This window comes from Pleuronectes platessa, chromosome 19 (assembly GCF_947347685.1).
Source record: "Pleuronectes platessa chromosome 19, fPlePla1.1, whole genome shotgun sequence".
Classification (NCBI taxonomy): Eukaryota; Metazoa; Chordata; class Actinopteri; order Pleuronectiformes; family Pleuronectidae; genus Pleuronectes; species Pleuronectes platessa.
The window spans coordinates 14,781,298-14,797,823 of record NC_070644.1 but is presented as its reverse complement, the minus strand read 5'-3'; the positions used below and the strand labels follow the sequence as shown (position 1 = coordinate 14,797,823).

At 41.7% G+C, this 16,526-nt stretch overlaps 2 protein-coding genes across 3 annotated transcripts in view; both read right to left on the bottom strand.

The window, feature by feature from the left end:
* The window catches only part of LOC128424626 (rab GTPase-activating protein 1), a 57,160-nt gene that overhangs the window by 14,251 nt on the left and 26,383 nt on the right, over positions 1-16,526 (bottom strand). For both annotated transcript variants that reach the window (XM_053410904.1, XM_053410905.1), the window contains 5 exons: positions 2,980-3,093; positions 1,272-1,346; positions 592-717; positions 328-471; positions 3-44 (listed from right to left, as the gene is read on the bottom strand). In XM_053410904.1, coding sequence (XP_053266879.1) covers positions 3-44; positions 328-471; positions 592-717; positions 1,272-1,346; positions 2,980-3,093 — 501 coding nt within the window. The remainder of the gene's footprint in view (positions 1-2; positions 45-327; positions 472-591; positions 718-1,271; positions 1,347-2,979; positions 3,094-16,526) is intronic.
* LOC128424627 (probable G-protein coupled receptor 21) lies at positions 8,012-14,021 on the bottom strand. The gene has a single exon (XM_053410906.1). It carries the CDS (start codon positions 13,152-13,154, stop codon positions 11,913-11,915), a length of 1,242 nt encoding a protein of 413 aa, XP_053266881.1. The 5' UTR covers positions 13,155-14,021; the 3' UTR covers positions 8,012-11,912.

Sequence of the window (16,526 nt, the reverse complement as noted above, 5' to 3'; positions counted from 1 at the left end):
ACCTTCAGAAGTGCCAAGGCTACATTGAAGATCACGCTGATGCCCTGAGGGGAAAGAATAAAGAAAATCTATGTTTATGTGGAAAAGAAAAATAATATTTTGGGTGAGTATGCACACAAAAGAAAAGTTTTGTATCTTCTGAGTTACTGACTTTACTTTCGGATATTCTTGCCACCAATGGACAGACAGTAAGCAAATTAATTTAGAATCAAATCAATTATATTACATTTAAAAATGTAATTCGTAAACAATAAAATGCACATATAACAAAAAAGTATGTTTGACTTGTAGCCAAACTGTGATCTGTCTGTGTTTGTCATTACCAACCTCACACAGTAGCAGGTCGATGATATGGAAGACCATGTAAAGAGGGAACTTTGCTGTGAAGAGGGTGAGGAACCACTGAGAGGCGTACATGTGAGCTTCCAGACCCACGTTCAGGAAATGGTTGTAGAGGTCTGGTATATATTCCTGTTAAAGACAGAAAGATGTAGAGGGGTTATGACGAGAGAGGTAAATTAACAAGGGCCTGCTGCTAGGGCGTGCGATCAGAAAAACTAATGCAGATCTATAAAAGCAACACACACACACCTGCATGAGCCTCTCAAGCTGGAAGAACTTGCAATGTAGATCTTCAAAGTTCTGCTTGAAAAGATCCCTGAGCCCATAATCAAACATGATCTTGACCAGGACACTGAAAGCTTGTTCCTCTGGCATCTGAGGGAGAGACACAAGAGAATTAATTCAAAGTCTGATTCAAATTTTACTAAGAATACAAGATGCGAGTCAAATTTAAGTTGTATTACATATGTAGCACTATAGACAAAATATGTGCCTTAGGCTTCACAGGTTATTTATTAAATTGTTGAATAAACTAGATAACTTGGTACACATATTCCCTCTTCACTCTTCACAATGTTTGTCCACTAGGGGGCAGTGTTGACATGTCCATTGACTACAGTGTTCTTAAAAGCAAAAGGATGGAAGATGAACATAAAATGATTTATACATAATAAAAGTCTGTATCCAAGAGATACAACCTTCCATCTTCCTGCTATTATTCAGGACGAGTCCATCATACCATCAGCTGTTAAACTGACTACACAGGAAAGGCTCGCTGACGTTCAAAACAAGCCAGACCAGTTCTCCACTCTCAAACTTCGTGGAATTTCAAAAAGATATAGACGTCTAATGAAAACAAAACATTTCCGGTCTGGTCGTGAAATTGTTTGAAAAGCTTTGCGGGGAAACCAGCTGATATGTGAACTCACGTGCAGCAGCAGCACAGCAGCCAAGAAGGACTGTCCCTGGCAGTATCCAATCTCCTCGTCATAAACAGAGTACGCCTGGAGGAGAAGACAAAGACAAACAGAGACGGGGAGTCAGTTTTACGGGGAATTCAAGGGGTAATGAGCAAAATAAAATAATGATAAAGTGCATGTAAAAAAACAACAACTGTAAAATGGACGGGAGTTAAAATATTACTGTCTTCTTGCGTCTTGAGCCTGTAACTGATTTGATTCAAATGAAGATTTACGAAGCTACAGTACATGGTATTTCTAATATCAACAGAGTCCAGACATAAAACATGAGGTGAATAAATAAATCCTGAATTGTTATTCAACAAGTTGCTCAAGCTCGGCTGTATGTGTAACATGGCTTCAGACAGAAAGAGAAGTTGAGTCTATCCATGGCAGTTTCAACTTTCTATGAATTTGTTCCTGCCCTTTCTAATATTATTTAAAGAGACCCAGCGCCTTCTTTGCTCTGATAGTGTCTGGCTGACAGTGTAGAAAGGGCCAATACACTTGAGTTCAGCCTTTCTTGTACAGGTGCTTCACTGCCTTCGGGGGTGAATTCCATTTTTCTCTTCTCATCAAGGGGGAGGCTTGAAGTTTTCTCAAGAACCACACTTGAAGAATAATCACAGTCCTCACTGCACATTCCTTGCAGTGTGAAGTTGATTGGATTATTGGTTGTCGAGAAAATAAATTGAAATACAGAAAGACAGACAGGTTCCTCCAGTTATACCTAGATAATTTGTTTTTGAACCGGACTTATTTGACAATAGAGTACCTTGAATTATGTTTATGAGCTGCTGAGCGGCTGCTGGTGTGGCATACTGAGCTACAAACCGAAATAATAAGTACAAGTCAAACAAAGTGTGGATCAATCCAAACAGAGAAAAGGGGGGGCCACTGAATTATTCAAACGCACCTGAGGAGGTGCCTGTCTGAGAAGAGATGGATGCCTTCACCTGAGTTATCCATAATGAATGAAATCAAAATGAAGGAAACGTTGGGAACACGCTGCATCCACGTGGGAATATGCAGCTATAGGATGAAATATGTGTATGTCTAACTGTAAACTCACGTGTTGAGAAAGAGAGGACAAGGACATCCCCATCAATAAGTATTTCTTGTGAGGTTTGCACATACAGAGCGATGTGTGTGTGTCTGTGTCTGTGTGTGTGAGAGTCGGCTATGCAACAGGACTAATTACAGTAGATTGGTGTGTGTGCCTGTGTGTGAGTGTGTGTGTTCGATTTGAACATTATTTTGCTTTCCTAGACAGCTGCTGACAGTTATGAACTCGCTGAACCACCCAGAAACAGAGTGGCTGCCCAGTTAATTAATGAACAGTTCATTTCGTTAGCGATTCCAGCTATTGCTCAACAAACATTATTACCTGACCTACTGTAGAGCAAATAATTTACATAATAATTACACTGTATTATCGGAAAAACATGTGATTCAATTTCACATGAAGGTCGTTATGTATTTCCTCCTGTATAAAGTAATGAAATCCAGTGCTCCTGACGGTTCAAATGTCAAACTATAGTTTCTCAGCAATCATGAAACTATGAATGCATGTCAGGGCCAAACTAAAATACAGAAGGAATGTGTAGTTACATTTTAAAGCCATGATGGGAATCAATAAGAGTTTTTGGGGGTATGTGTGTGTGTGTTAGTGTCCCACCTTGCAGATCTTGTAGAGCGAGTCTTGTCCATCCCCTCCAGTGTCTTTAAAGTAGTCATGAGCTGGGAATGTCCTATTGATGTCTCTGGTGATGGCACTGTCCTGGGGGGACTCCTTACAGGGAGAAAAAGGAGGATAAACAGAGGCAAAAAGTCAAAATGGGAGAAACAAGTGAAGAGAGTGAGACACAGACAGACAGATTTAGTCATTTAAGAGTCCACTGGATGTTTTCAATAGAAACTAGAGGGGGGTCAAGGGTCATTATCAAATGACACATTTACAAAATGGATGTTATGCTCCACAACCTTGATGTAAAACATCATGATTATCAAGGATTGCTACGTAATCATGTGTTCTGGATGTGGGTCATTGAGGAATTGCGGGCCGGCTTTATCTCCTTTACTTTTGTAAACAGGCTAATATTCTCATAGTTTCGATGCTAACATGCTGCTAAGTGAAAAACATGTTTGCATTTCCTTCAACTCCAAACATCAACCTCACGGTTGCACAAGAGGAAGAATAACAGGGACATTTTAGGCAAACCATCGATAGAGCTTTAGAAAATTAAAAACAAGGACACAAGATCAGATGAGATTAGCCAGCATCCGGATACAGAGGTGGGACAACAACACCAACAGCCTTACACAAGCCTGGGACAAACATAATTCTGTGGGAAACCCCTCCACTGTGATGACGGAGAGCCGAACAGTGGAAAAGCCACACACACGCAAACCTGGAGAGATCGGTAAATACTCCAAACTGGCCTCGCTTCTCAAAGATTAATCACACTTCATTTCATTATTGATGATCAGTGTGTTTGGAGCAAACAGCTTCTAAATAACTAATGCTACTCTAAGACACCACAGCCATTACATGACAAATCAGATGCACAGTCAAAGATGTCTTCATAAACACTCACTGAGCACTTTATTGGAGACATCTGCACAACTGCTTATTCCTGCAATTATTCAATCAGTCAATTATGCGGAATCTGTGCACAACATAAAATCGTCCAAATACATTTCAGGAGCGCTGGTTAATGTTCACATTAAACATCAGAAGGGGGGAAAATGTGATTTCAATGACTTTGAATGTGGAATAATTGTTGGTGCGTGATGGGCTGTTTTCAGTAGTTTTTAAACTGCTGGTCTCCTGGGATTTCCCCTTGAATCTCTAGAGTTTACTCAGAATGCTGCAAAAAAATCCAATGCTCTATTGAGGTCAGAGAAGAATTTGCCAGAGTAGATCGAGCGGACACGATAACTCAGATATCTTCACCTCTTCAAAACTGTGGTGAGCAGAAAGGGATCTTAGAAGGGACAACACGTCGAACCAGTTTGGGTTTCATTCCCATCAGCCATGAACGGAGATCTAAGGCTGCACTGGACACCAGCTCAACAGGATCCGACACTTAAAAAACGTTAAACACTGCCTTGTCTAATGAATCTTTTTGTTGAGGCTGAATTTTGAATCCATCGAGCCTTCCTGCCTTTTGTCAACCGTACAGTTGGTGTTATATTAAACAGATATGACAAATGGAATGTATTTATATAGCACCTTTCCAGTTTTATGGACCAGTCAAATCACTTTACAGTACAAGCCGTATTCACCCTTTCACTATCCAGTATTATATATTCACACTTTCTATAAGATTTTTTCTGTACACAAGCTATATCAGTATTTTTGCCAAATACATCGATCCCCTTACACTCACAATTAACCATCTTCCAATACCTACTTCTAGGATGATAATGCACCAAAGCAGAAGTCCTCCCGAAAATAGGTTTCATGAACATGACAATGAGCTCAGTGTACTTCAGTGGCCTCCCTCGCTCACCAGATCTGAATCCAGAGGAACACCTTGGGGATGTGGCAGAACGGGCGATTCGTCACATGACTGTAAAGCTGACGAATGTGCAAAGTAATGTGATGCAGGCATGTCAACAAGGACATGTGGAATCACGGCCACAAGGCTGTTCTGAGAACAAATAAGGGCTTTACCCAGTTTTAATATGGTGTTCCTAATAAAGTACTGCGGAATTTGGAGGCAGAGAGACTGAAGTTGGAAGACATAATACAAAAAAAAGGGAATTCATTTAACTTATTAGGCAGAAATCCATTTAAGTATATAGCCTGGTGCTGAGACTCTGCTCTAGAGCCATCAGTAGATAATGAGACAGTCAGCATGGGGAAAGATGGGTAGCCTTTTAGTCAGCGGTAGGTCACAATAAATGTGTGTTAAATGACCCAGTTAATGTGAGACTTCACTGATCCGAGAATGTTTCCAATGTGAACTGGAAAGTCAGAAAGCAATCGTAGAGTTTGTCACCGTCCATTGCCTTGCTCAAAGGCACTTCCAGTTAAATTCCCTACTACATGCAGTACCATCCTGCAACCCTGTGGTGTATGTCAGAGTAAGTTTCAAGTCTCTCTTGTTCCCCCCCGTAGCTAATTATACTTTCTTACTCCCTCTGTTATACATTAAGACCCCCCCCCCTTCCTTTTACCAAGGTTACTGTTCCAACTTCCACAGAGGAAGAGAGCGAAACAAAAATAAGGCAAGAATAAGAAGAAATGCAGGAAGAAAGGAATGGTAAAACAAAGCAAACAAATGGGGAACAGAGAACAACAACAGTGACCTTTTTTTAAGTCCATTCCGAAACCTCCACCACACCCAATAAGTCATAGTTAATGCCTTGTGTTTATGTGTGTGTGTAGGTTTTTTGTGTGTGTGTGTATTCGGTGTGTGTAACCAATGCAAACAAGAGTAGATGCTTGGAGAAGTTTGAGTAATGTTGATTGTTAAGGAGTTAGTAGGGTCTGTTTCTCGGCCATTAAACTGTGTGTTTAATCACAGTATTTTGCAAGTCAACATAACACGTAACATATCCCATCCAATGATCTTAGAGGTCAGCTTAGTCCTCTACAAGTTGTCCTCTAGCTCCTTCAATATTCTGTCCTTTATGGCTGGTAAAAACTATTGGTATTGATGTGTTGAGGAGCACAGGGGTGGAGTTACTGCATCCAGTGTGAAGGGCCCATTACACCGTGCTTCAGTCTCTCAGTGAATGATAAGGATCCATGTTTACACGAGCACCACTTAGCCATACTTATCTGAAGTGCTGAGAGCACGTACAAAGACTTCTGACATAATGGCCAATTAGCTTCCTCTCTGTCCCTCTGTCTGTTCGGTTTAACAGTGGTTCGGAAAGAGGCTCGCGTGAGCTGGGAGGGAAAACATATCCAGTGTCTCATGGCAGTGGACGGAAGTGAGAGTTAACGTGATTAAGAGAAAAGTAGAAAAGATATAGGATAGTGCTAAGAATAGTGCATCCCTATGTAAGAGTAGAGAAGACGATGAAAGACAAATGTATTCGAATAAAAACGAAGACAAGTGATGCTTAAAACAGTCAACCCCTTTAGGCTCTAATACTGCAACTATTTCAACAGCTTTCTTGTTGTAAGTTAGTTGAGAAGATCCCTTTCACTCTCATCTTTGTACAGCAAATAATGTGATATGGAGCCAGGAGGCATTGAGCCTGCCTCCTCATAGTGGGAAAAACCTCAAGCTATGGTTTAACAGGGATTTCTTGGTGACAATCTGCTGCCTAAACACTGTAGCTACATACTTGATGCATGGAAAGAAAAACCTATCCTCAATCAATTCCCAAAACGTCCCAATGCATCTATTACTGAAATTGTTGAATGCATTGCTTTCAGCACGGCTTCGGGACTTTCAGGATAACATAAAAACTGAATTAATGATAATCAAATCTGAAAGAATATGTCATAAATTAAAGTTTAAAACTGTAATTAAAAAAAAACACACAAGCCAAAGAGCTCACCTCCTGTTAACAATCCCCTTAAATCTCGTTAAAACCAACAGAAAACAAAGTGTGTGGCAGCCAAACAATCCGTCAGCTTAAGCTACACAAATACTATGACTGTTGCAGCGCTGTCAACTGTCCATGATAAGTTACTGCCTCAGGAGTTCTGCAGGGGAATCAAAGAACCTTTATGAAGTTAATGAACGTCAAGAGGCAAAACATGTTCTCTAACGAACCTGCAATAAAAACACATTACTGAGGGTAAGCCAAAAATGACAGAGTTACAATGCGATTGGGGTGTGTGTGTGTGTGTGTGTGTGTGTGTGTGTGTGTGTGTGTGTGTGTGTGTGTGTGTGTGTGTGTGTGTGTGTGTGTGTGTGTGTGTGTGTGTGTGTGTGTGTGTACATGCCCATCTAAAGCTAGGAATAAAGTACCACAGTAGGGCTTCCGTGGGAAGGCTGAGTAGTTAGCCCTCTATTGTTTTTCTGTCCCTGATTTTCTCTGACTCAACACAATGGCTGACATGTCATTCTGTTATTCTTTCTCTGCTCCTAAAGGACCCTGCTGAGATGCCAAGAGAACACGGGGTGATATTTATCAAGCATGTTACAAACCTTGTTCCCCAACTCAAATAGACCATTGTAACAGCAAGTGTAACAGTGTATTTAATATTGGATAGGTGAAATGTTGTATTATTTTTTTATAAATAAAACACTAGCTAGTTAAATGCAGTGATTCCTTCTTTCTTTTTATCCTTTGCTGTGATCGACCGATGCTCAAGCTTCCCATAGCTCTTGCTTCCTCACCTTAGCGTCGCCCGTCATTAAATCTTAATTGTCTGTCTCATGCCCTACTTTTTGTGCCAGTACTACAATGGCTGGCATTTTCTTCTGGTGTTATTTGCCAGTCGGGTCCACCAACGTTTCCCACAGCCGCTCTGCCAGCACGCAAATTCAGCAGACCGGCCGCTTGCACAAATATTGTGCTGCCGTACTACAGTCCATTTACAGCACGTTAATGCAACAGCAATTTATTTTAATCTACATGAGCTGTTCTCAATTTGACAAATGAGGGAAAATTCTGTGTGAATGTTAAAGAGAGCTATTACTTTCCTTATCACTCACACTCACACACACACACACACACACACACACACACACACACACGTCTGTCATAGCAAAGTAGTCAGTACAAGGAGGTTTAAATGCTTGAGACAATATTACATTTATTTGCCTGGTACAGATTTACACAACATGGACAATTACAATACCATACAGGTTTATAACCTGCAAAGCATCATCCAATGAAAAGTGTCTTATTGGTCACAGAGAATCACTTTCAATTAAAGTGAAATTAGACTAGTTGGATCATTTTACAATACCGCAACATTTTCCATGTACGAAAGCAGCCATTTCACAAAAACCTTATCACAAGTTCAACACCAGCATGTGTGTGGCATGATCTAACATGGTAATGGCTTGGTAAACAGAGATCTACAGAAACAGATATTTAACGGTCAGTGTGGTCAAACAGAAATGCAGAATCAGCTCCAGTGAAAAACCTGTGGTCAGCCTCATCCTAATGTGATAACAATGTGTGTCTCCTACCAGCTCTGGGTCATTATTAGGGTCTGGTGTGGTCTATCCAGAGCCTTACAAAAACACAGAGGATCAAATCCAATAGACATTAAAAGACATAAGAAAATACCACAGTGTGGGCATGTGTGAGTGTGTGTGTGTGTGTGTGTGTGTGTTTGTGTGTTTGTGAGTTAAAGTGCACAAATTATAGTAAGGCTGTAAGATACAATAGTTGAACAGTACTCAGTTGTTGTTGTTCATTGTTAACATCAACAATATGTTTACGACAAAAATCCTCGTGCCTCAAAATAGACTTTAGAGTTTGCGTTAAATAAAGCCCCAATTTTCACATGATCTGTTACTGGAGTTTATACAGATGCAATTATTCACTTATACACTTTTCCCAAGACATACACATCTTGGTAGCTGCAGTCTAATGGGATTAAGATGAAATCAAATAATGGACAATATAAGGACTCTATAAAGACAATACAACCCGTAGCTATCGAGGCTAGACACCGTTTAAACTTCCTTCTTTGCACATACTCTTGAGTTTTATCTCTTTCATACCAAAATACAAATGTCACTATGTGCAGATAGCTTTTTAAATGTTTTACTTACGATTTCTGATAAACGGATTAACTAACACAGACCAGGCCAAGTGTTCCCTCTACCTCATCTGTGTTACCCCATCCAGCATCGCACTATATATTGACACAGTCACAGCGAGAGTGTTGTTCCCTTGAGAACATGGGAGCCAATTGTTTTCCCACAGGAAAAAGGGAATGTGTGTGTGTATAAGTCTGGCATGAGAGCAATGACTAAAAAGCAATATATTTGGGAGAACTGCAGATTTTTAGTCATTAGTTATGGTTGGGGTTACACAAGTAGTGGTTAAGATTTGTCAAATTCTGTGTCCAAGTCTATGTTAGGTCCCCAGAGGTCATCGATGACAACATTTGTGTGAGTCTACACAAATGTGAGAAATTGTACCATTAACTGCTGTAGGAAATAATGTTTTATTAGTGAAAAAGGTTTTTACCATAAAATCTTTCAAATAGAAAAGGACAGTTGAGAAACCCTAATAGAAACTATGAAGTAGTGAGCTGCTAAACCCTCTTTGTGTCCGCAACCTTTATCACTTCACAAGAAACTAGACAAAGAGCAAGTTTCCAGACTAATTCTTTGTAGTTCAGACATCACACATTCAATACGCCTGTACACGCTATTCAAAAAGGAAGTATTACAATATTTGGCAGTGCTTCACATATGTCAAGCCAAACTATATTCAAAGTCAACAATCTCTCTAGCACCACTATATATATCACACTCACAGAATACAGTGTACTGGAGGGAAGTGATGTCCAGTTAATAAAACTTTGAGAGGTGATAACTTTGTTAACTTCAACAGTCCAATTCAGCCAGTGGTCACATTCCTGCACAGACACTCACATACACCTAAGAACAATGTCATGCAAGTGTTGAGTCATACGTTTGCTCCTGATTAGTTTCACATAAGGGAAAAACAATGATTACAAAAGATCTTTTGAGGAGTAGCTGGATTGACAGTCACATTTTTAAAATGACTTTAATGTGGAACTAGGCGTCAGAGGCTGACCAATGAACATGTACGATTGCCAGTCAGGGTCATTCCCTCTAAAAAACAGTCACGTCCCTAAAAATCAAGCCCTCCCTCTCTGTTAGAGGAAACCACCTCCCGAACAGCTCATTTTCATTTGTGTGTCAAGGCAACAATATGTCGCTATACACTGAGAAACAGTCAAGATCATGCATGCAAGGTAGCACTGAGCCAACACAGTGCAGTGGACCTACACAAACATTGTTTAAATCCATTTGCATTTGACTTAATCTTGATTACATCAAATACTACGAAAAAAATATAATCTGAAACTGTTGAACGTTCTTTGGTTGATTAGATAAGTTACATGAAGCCAGAATATCTGCACCTAAATGAACTGGGAGAGTCTCGATGGTTCACAAAGAGATATTTTTATCACACAATATGTACAAATAGATACTTTTCACTTAAAGATGAGTTTGTTTCAAATAAGTTAGAGTAAAAGGTGATCCCAAAACTACACATGGGAACAAGATGACGGAAAGAGACGCATGCATGCACACAGACACAAACATACACACACGAAACTGCAATTCCCTATGGTCGAGAGGTCAGTCCCTCTTCATGGTGCTGCAGAGGTTAGCCTGCTGGCAGAGTGAATGGGCCATTTGTCTGTTCGGTTTACGCATGATCTTCCTGTGTGCATGTGTGTGCGTGCGTGCACTAGTCACAAAAGCAGGCACAATAATGTATTCACAATTCAGAGCAAACCTAGGCATGGATATTGCAAGAATATGTAAATGTGAAAATTAAACCATGTGGAATCATGTAATAATCATTTGATTGTTTCTTTCAGCCACTACCGCATCCAAAACACAGTTCAAAGGTCATTCATCTTCGCGTTTCGAGAAAAGTAAAGTAATAATGTACCAAATAACAGTGTTCAATAGGTGTAAAAATATATCCTTTCTTTGCCTCAGACACAGTTATGAAAAAGGTTTAGTTTTATAATCCAAACAACAAAGGTGCAATGAAACTAGCAAAGAAGTTATTTTAATTAATTCACTAAAGATTCGATTTATGTCAGGTTAACAGTCGTACACCAAAGCTGGGCAGCATCTCACGTCATATGTTACGAACAGCTGGCTCAGTGTGTGAACCCACAACTTGGTTAAAGTCATAATGTTTATCTTGTATCACAACATGAATAAATAACATGAAAGTCAACACAGAATCTGAAATGTCAAAGCAGAGAAATAAGAATCGGTTCATCAATCAAACACACAATAAAATGGCTGCTTCTCCACTGTTAGTAAGTAGGTGGACTGAGGGCATGTAACTGTTTAAACACTTTGTTGTTGGCAGGTCACCTCATTGCTACACAACTAAAAACACATAGTCAACTGTTCCATTTCCATTCATTGTCTTTTTTTGCATTCAACACACCCTGTGCTGATAACATGGCAGCAAACGCTGGTCACTTCTGTTTCTCACACAGCACAGACAGCTTTTTGGAACAGTTTTGGCAAAATAAATTAAGAATTCACATTCCATGAATAAAAACTAATAAAAATGTTGCTTAACCACAAAACAGTTCCAGATATTTTACAGACACCTTCTTCTCATCCTATCCATCAATCACCCCTGTCCGTAAACACAGCTTGGTGTGACAGATTTCAAACACTCTCCGGGGGTATTTGGGTCTTTCTCTAGTCAGTGCTCCACTCTTCACTCCCTTTCTCTGCGTTTGCCAACGGTGGCTTGTGCAGAGAGGATGCCTGTGTAACCTCCAAACGCCACAGAAGCAGCAGTGGCAGATTGACGCCTCCTTCTGTCTCTTTATCTGCATATTTCAGCTTCGCGGAGGAGACATTCGACGACACAGACATCAGGCATCTTTTCAAATAGTTCAACTGCCTATCTGGCACAAGGATTTACTGTGTGTGTGCTCTACACATGACATGTTGTGCCGATTATGATTTCGCCGTGGCCGTATCCATACCCTGACCCCGCAAATCCCTTTTCAACGGAGCCGACGAAAGTCTTTTTGGTGTTGCTAACCCCAAAGCCATTGCTCCTGCGCTGTAAACAGAAGGAGCAGAGGCGTTTGAGGCCTTTCCTGAAGGCAGAGTTGGAGAGGCTGTAGATGAGACAGTTACAGAAGCTGTTGCTGATGGCCAGCCATGTGGTGAGGAACGATGCTGCAGGGTGGTGGTAGATCCCTCCACTCTCCAACAGAAAGTAAAGAATGTAGGGCAACCACAGGATATAAAACACACTTGTTATGCGGAACAGTACCATAGCGTATCGCTTGTCTGGGTATGTTGATGTGGGCTCCTGATACTGTGGTTGGTGGTGTTGGAGGTTCTGTGGTTGGGACAAGTGGGGGAACTGCCCATGTTCTGCTGGGCTGGTGTCCTTGACCACAGATCCCACAGTCAGTCCTGGGCCCTGCAGCTGTTGGGGCCGGTAACGCGCTTGGCGCTCGCTGATCTCCCGGGTGTGCTGTCGGCAGATCTTGAAGATATTGGCATAGGTGAAGCAGACAGTGAGAGCTGCTGGGGCATAGAGCAGCGCAACAATAAAGCTTGTAAAAGCCGGACTAGTCCTCCACTCAACTGCACACCACTCCACCACATCGCCGTGGTAACCGGGTTTACCCCACCCAAGAAAAGATGGAAGAAACACCAGAGCAGAATAAAGCCATATCAGAATGATGCAGCAGCGCACTCGACAAGGTGTGACGAGGGACGCGTAGGTCAGAGGTCGTGTGATGGCGACGTAGCGGTCCACACTGACACACGCCAACGACACCATTGAAACGGACTTCAAAACAGACACCATGTACCCGAACACCTGGCAGGTGAGTTTTGGGTCGAGGCCCTGGAGGTGATGGAGGAGGGAGAGGGAGGGGAACAGGCAGCTGACCCCCACCAGCAGATCAGCATACGCCATAGTCTGGATGAAAGCACTGGTGGTGTGCTGGCTCAGCAAGGGGGCACAGTGAAACACAAAAATCACCACCAGATTGCCGGAAATAATGAGAACAGTGAGGAGAAGTATGATAGACACTTCAAGGAGGCAGGTGGTGAAAATCTGGGAATAGCCTATCTCCAGCAGGCAGAAGGGAGCAGATGCGTTTGATGGGTCAGCGGAGCTCAGGTTCAGTGGATCCAGGGAAAAATTCATCATCTTGGCCAGTGATCCTTATCGGAGGAGCTTTTTCTGAAAGTATCTTTGTGGTTTCAGTTCAAAATAAAGGCTCCATGTCGCGGTTCCACAAGGAGAGTGCGGCCATCTGCCATTTCAAATGCAGGAGGGATGCAAAGGACGGGGAAGGATGAGGAAGATTGAAAACCACCAGGCACAATCAAATTTTCTCCCTTTTTCCAGTGAAGCCAAAGTCCCAGGTGAAGGCACAAAAAGGCAAAAACAGGAAAAAAAATATGACTTTGTTCAAGGAATTCTCGTCCGATGCTCTTGAAATGCTTCCCCTCCCTATAAAGTCAGAGATGTCTTCCACATCTGCTCCAGCTGTAGAAAGCGCAGACTGAAGCTGCCGTATTTTTATCTGTGCGTCGTCCAGAGTCACAAACACAGCTTCCAATGAGAGGGCATCACTGTGTAATGCGCTGCGAACATAAATTGAGGGAAGGAGAAATTCAGGATAATCTCTCCTTTGAATTCGTCGTGGAACTCCACCTCTGTCCCGCTTGTCGTTCCCGATTCCTCTTCTTCTCCTCTTCTTTCGTGCTGCCCCTTTACCCCCTTTTCACCACTCTTCCATGTGTGCTTACTCTTGTCTCAGTGTCTGTCCGGACCTTCGCTGTAAGATCCCTGCAGACCGTTGTGAGCAGGGAGGATGAAGGCAGTGCACGGGGTAATGATGTTTAAAAATGCACGCACAGACACACACATACAAACACACCTCAGCTGTTATTTCTATCCAGAGGAGCAGCAACTATGTCTGGAGTGGAAATGAGGTAGGCAGGCATACCGATGCTGGGAGAACCCCCCCCCCCACTCGTGTTCATTTATCCTCCTTTGCTTGCTTGCTCTCTCTCTCTTTCTCACTCTCTCTCTAGGTCCCTCTGCCCCTCTCTCTACAGAAACAGTGGCACTGAGGCCCCTCCCCTTCCCCTTGAGTTCAACCAATGATCAGCTGCAAGGGCATGAAGCTGCCTCCTTCCCCCACCCTCTCACTCCTCCCCTGTGTGTGTGTGTGTGTCTGACTGTTTCGAATAATTACCCCGGATCCTCAAATACCATTTCACACTGTTAAAATTAGCAACACTGAGTATTAGCCCAGTCCTGTTCTCTGCATCCAGAAACGTTGTGACTTGTTTCTGGAAACCATTAAGTGCATGCCCTGGAGGAAGTTTATGGGGAATAGTTCTATAAATAATCTTCCCTTTAAACATTTTTAGATAAACAATAGTTATTTTGTTTTCAGTTTAGAAGACAGAAAGATGGAGAGACTCATACATTATGCACGGTTGCAAATCTATTGTACCAAGAACATTGAAGATCGAAATACTATTTAGGATGACCTTGTTTGCTGAATATTTTAATTTGTTCATGTATTTGTGTGTTTTTCTGTTTTTCTCTGTGTGTGTGTGTGTGTGTGTGTGTGTGTGTGTGTCTGTGTGTGTGCTTGTACATGTCTTTCGATCTATTTGGCGCTAACAGTTATGCACCTGCTCCTGATTTACCATGCACCAGCACACGCTGCATCTCTTGACATCTTCTCAAGAATTGCTTTGATACAGCCAGATACACCCGGGCAGCATGACCGTACCAGGTCTCCCTCACAGCAACATCAACAGCCAGGTTCTTATTGTCAGGCTCTCAAAGGTCTGGTAAGGACTCTATTAAACATTTTATTCTATCTTCTTAAACAGAATGAGCAAGTCCCTGCTGTCGGGCATTAGCCACGCTTCCAAAGGCTGACACGGAAAATAAAAAAAAATAAAAATTCTGTTAAGATACTTGAAGACAAACAACTAAACAAACAGCAATACAGTACTATATAAGCTGTATACAAACAACTACTGTCTCTGTGTATGAATCATTAATGACTGTGTAATTTCTGGATCATAGGAAGAGATGAGATTTAATTACTCAGAATCTGGCACTAAAGTTACAATCTTAGTGGGTAGTAATCGCCGTCAGATTTAGTTCTGCTCCTCATCCGCCTCATCCTCCATGTCCTAATGACTTTCTGAAGACTGCAGAGTTTGTCTCGTGCAGGGCAATTTGGTGTAGCGTGATCGAGACCCAAACACACCCACACATGTTCACACACACACGCACACCAGCCTGCACCTTTCCGCGATCCAGACACACTCTCATGCTTTCACGCACCTCCTCTGCCCACCACACGAGGAGCTAAAAATAGATGACAGTACGATGAAAAGGGTTGGAAGAAGAGGAACGGGAGAAAAGGATGTGGAAGGGGGTCAGAGGAAAACACAGAGCTAATCAAGCATGGGAGGGGAAAGAGGTGGAAGGGAGAAAGGAAAAACAAGATAGCAAAGACTAAAACAGTAAGATGAAAATACAGCTGTGAGAAGATGGAAGGAAAAAGAAGGGAGCTGGGGATTTACTGTCACCTGGTTCCTAAGCTGAGGGCCACACAGTCCTGTTCGATATCGAACCTACAGTTTGCTTCCTCACGGTTCCTCTCAAGGACAAGCTTACTGTAACTGATGCACACCAGGCAACACCACAGGAAAGATAAAAGCTGATGCTTACAATAATGTCTCGTAACAAGCATGTTACTGTTCATATAATCTCAATAAACAGATTCTGCATGTGAATATGCACAATCTGTTTATGCTGTGGGACAAGAAGCCCTCTGGTTTCGGTTTCTAATTTGGTCAATGGTGGACAGGGTGTGGAGAGCAAGAGAGGCGGAACACACCGACTGAAATGCATCAGCTGTCGACTATTTAATTTATCTGAATTCAAATGCAGATAGCTGATTTGCCTGAATTTCTGTTGGACCTAAAACATCCACCAAAAGGTAAAGATGTAAAAAGTCTACTTGCAACAAGTTTGTGGTCATCAGACGATAACCGATGGCTCATATAATCTTATCAAATCACAATATTAGTTAACACAATGATTTTTCTGGTGTTTAGTCAGTTGGGGTGGAATGCACTTATTTGAGGGAAAACTGCAAATGTTTTGTATTTTTACCTCATTACAAAAAAATGTATAGATTTAAATAGATCGATACTAGCAAAGTTACTTCTAAAACAATACAGTTCACTGCCGTACTGGCTGACTCTCATCTGATTAATACAAATACCCACCATCTACCACCTCCCATCTGGTAGTTTATCATCCAGATAATTCTGTTCTGTCTCTATATAAATATAAAAATCAGCAGACACAAGGTGCCAGCTTTTTGTATCAGCATCAGCTGATGTGCTGTTTTCAAAGCAATGCCTGGTAGCAATGAAAATCTTTTTTAATTTCGAAGAAGTGGACAGCCAATACACTGTATCATCCCTTTAATGAATGATATTTATCTCTGTTCAATGAGCCTAGAGCTAGGAC

Bases quoted from the DNA above. Each gene is read 5' to 3' on its own strand.
- LOC128424627 (XM_053410906.1), bottom strand. From the start codon at position 13,154: ATGATGAATTTTTCCCTGGATCCACTGAACCTGAGCTCCGCTGACCCA.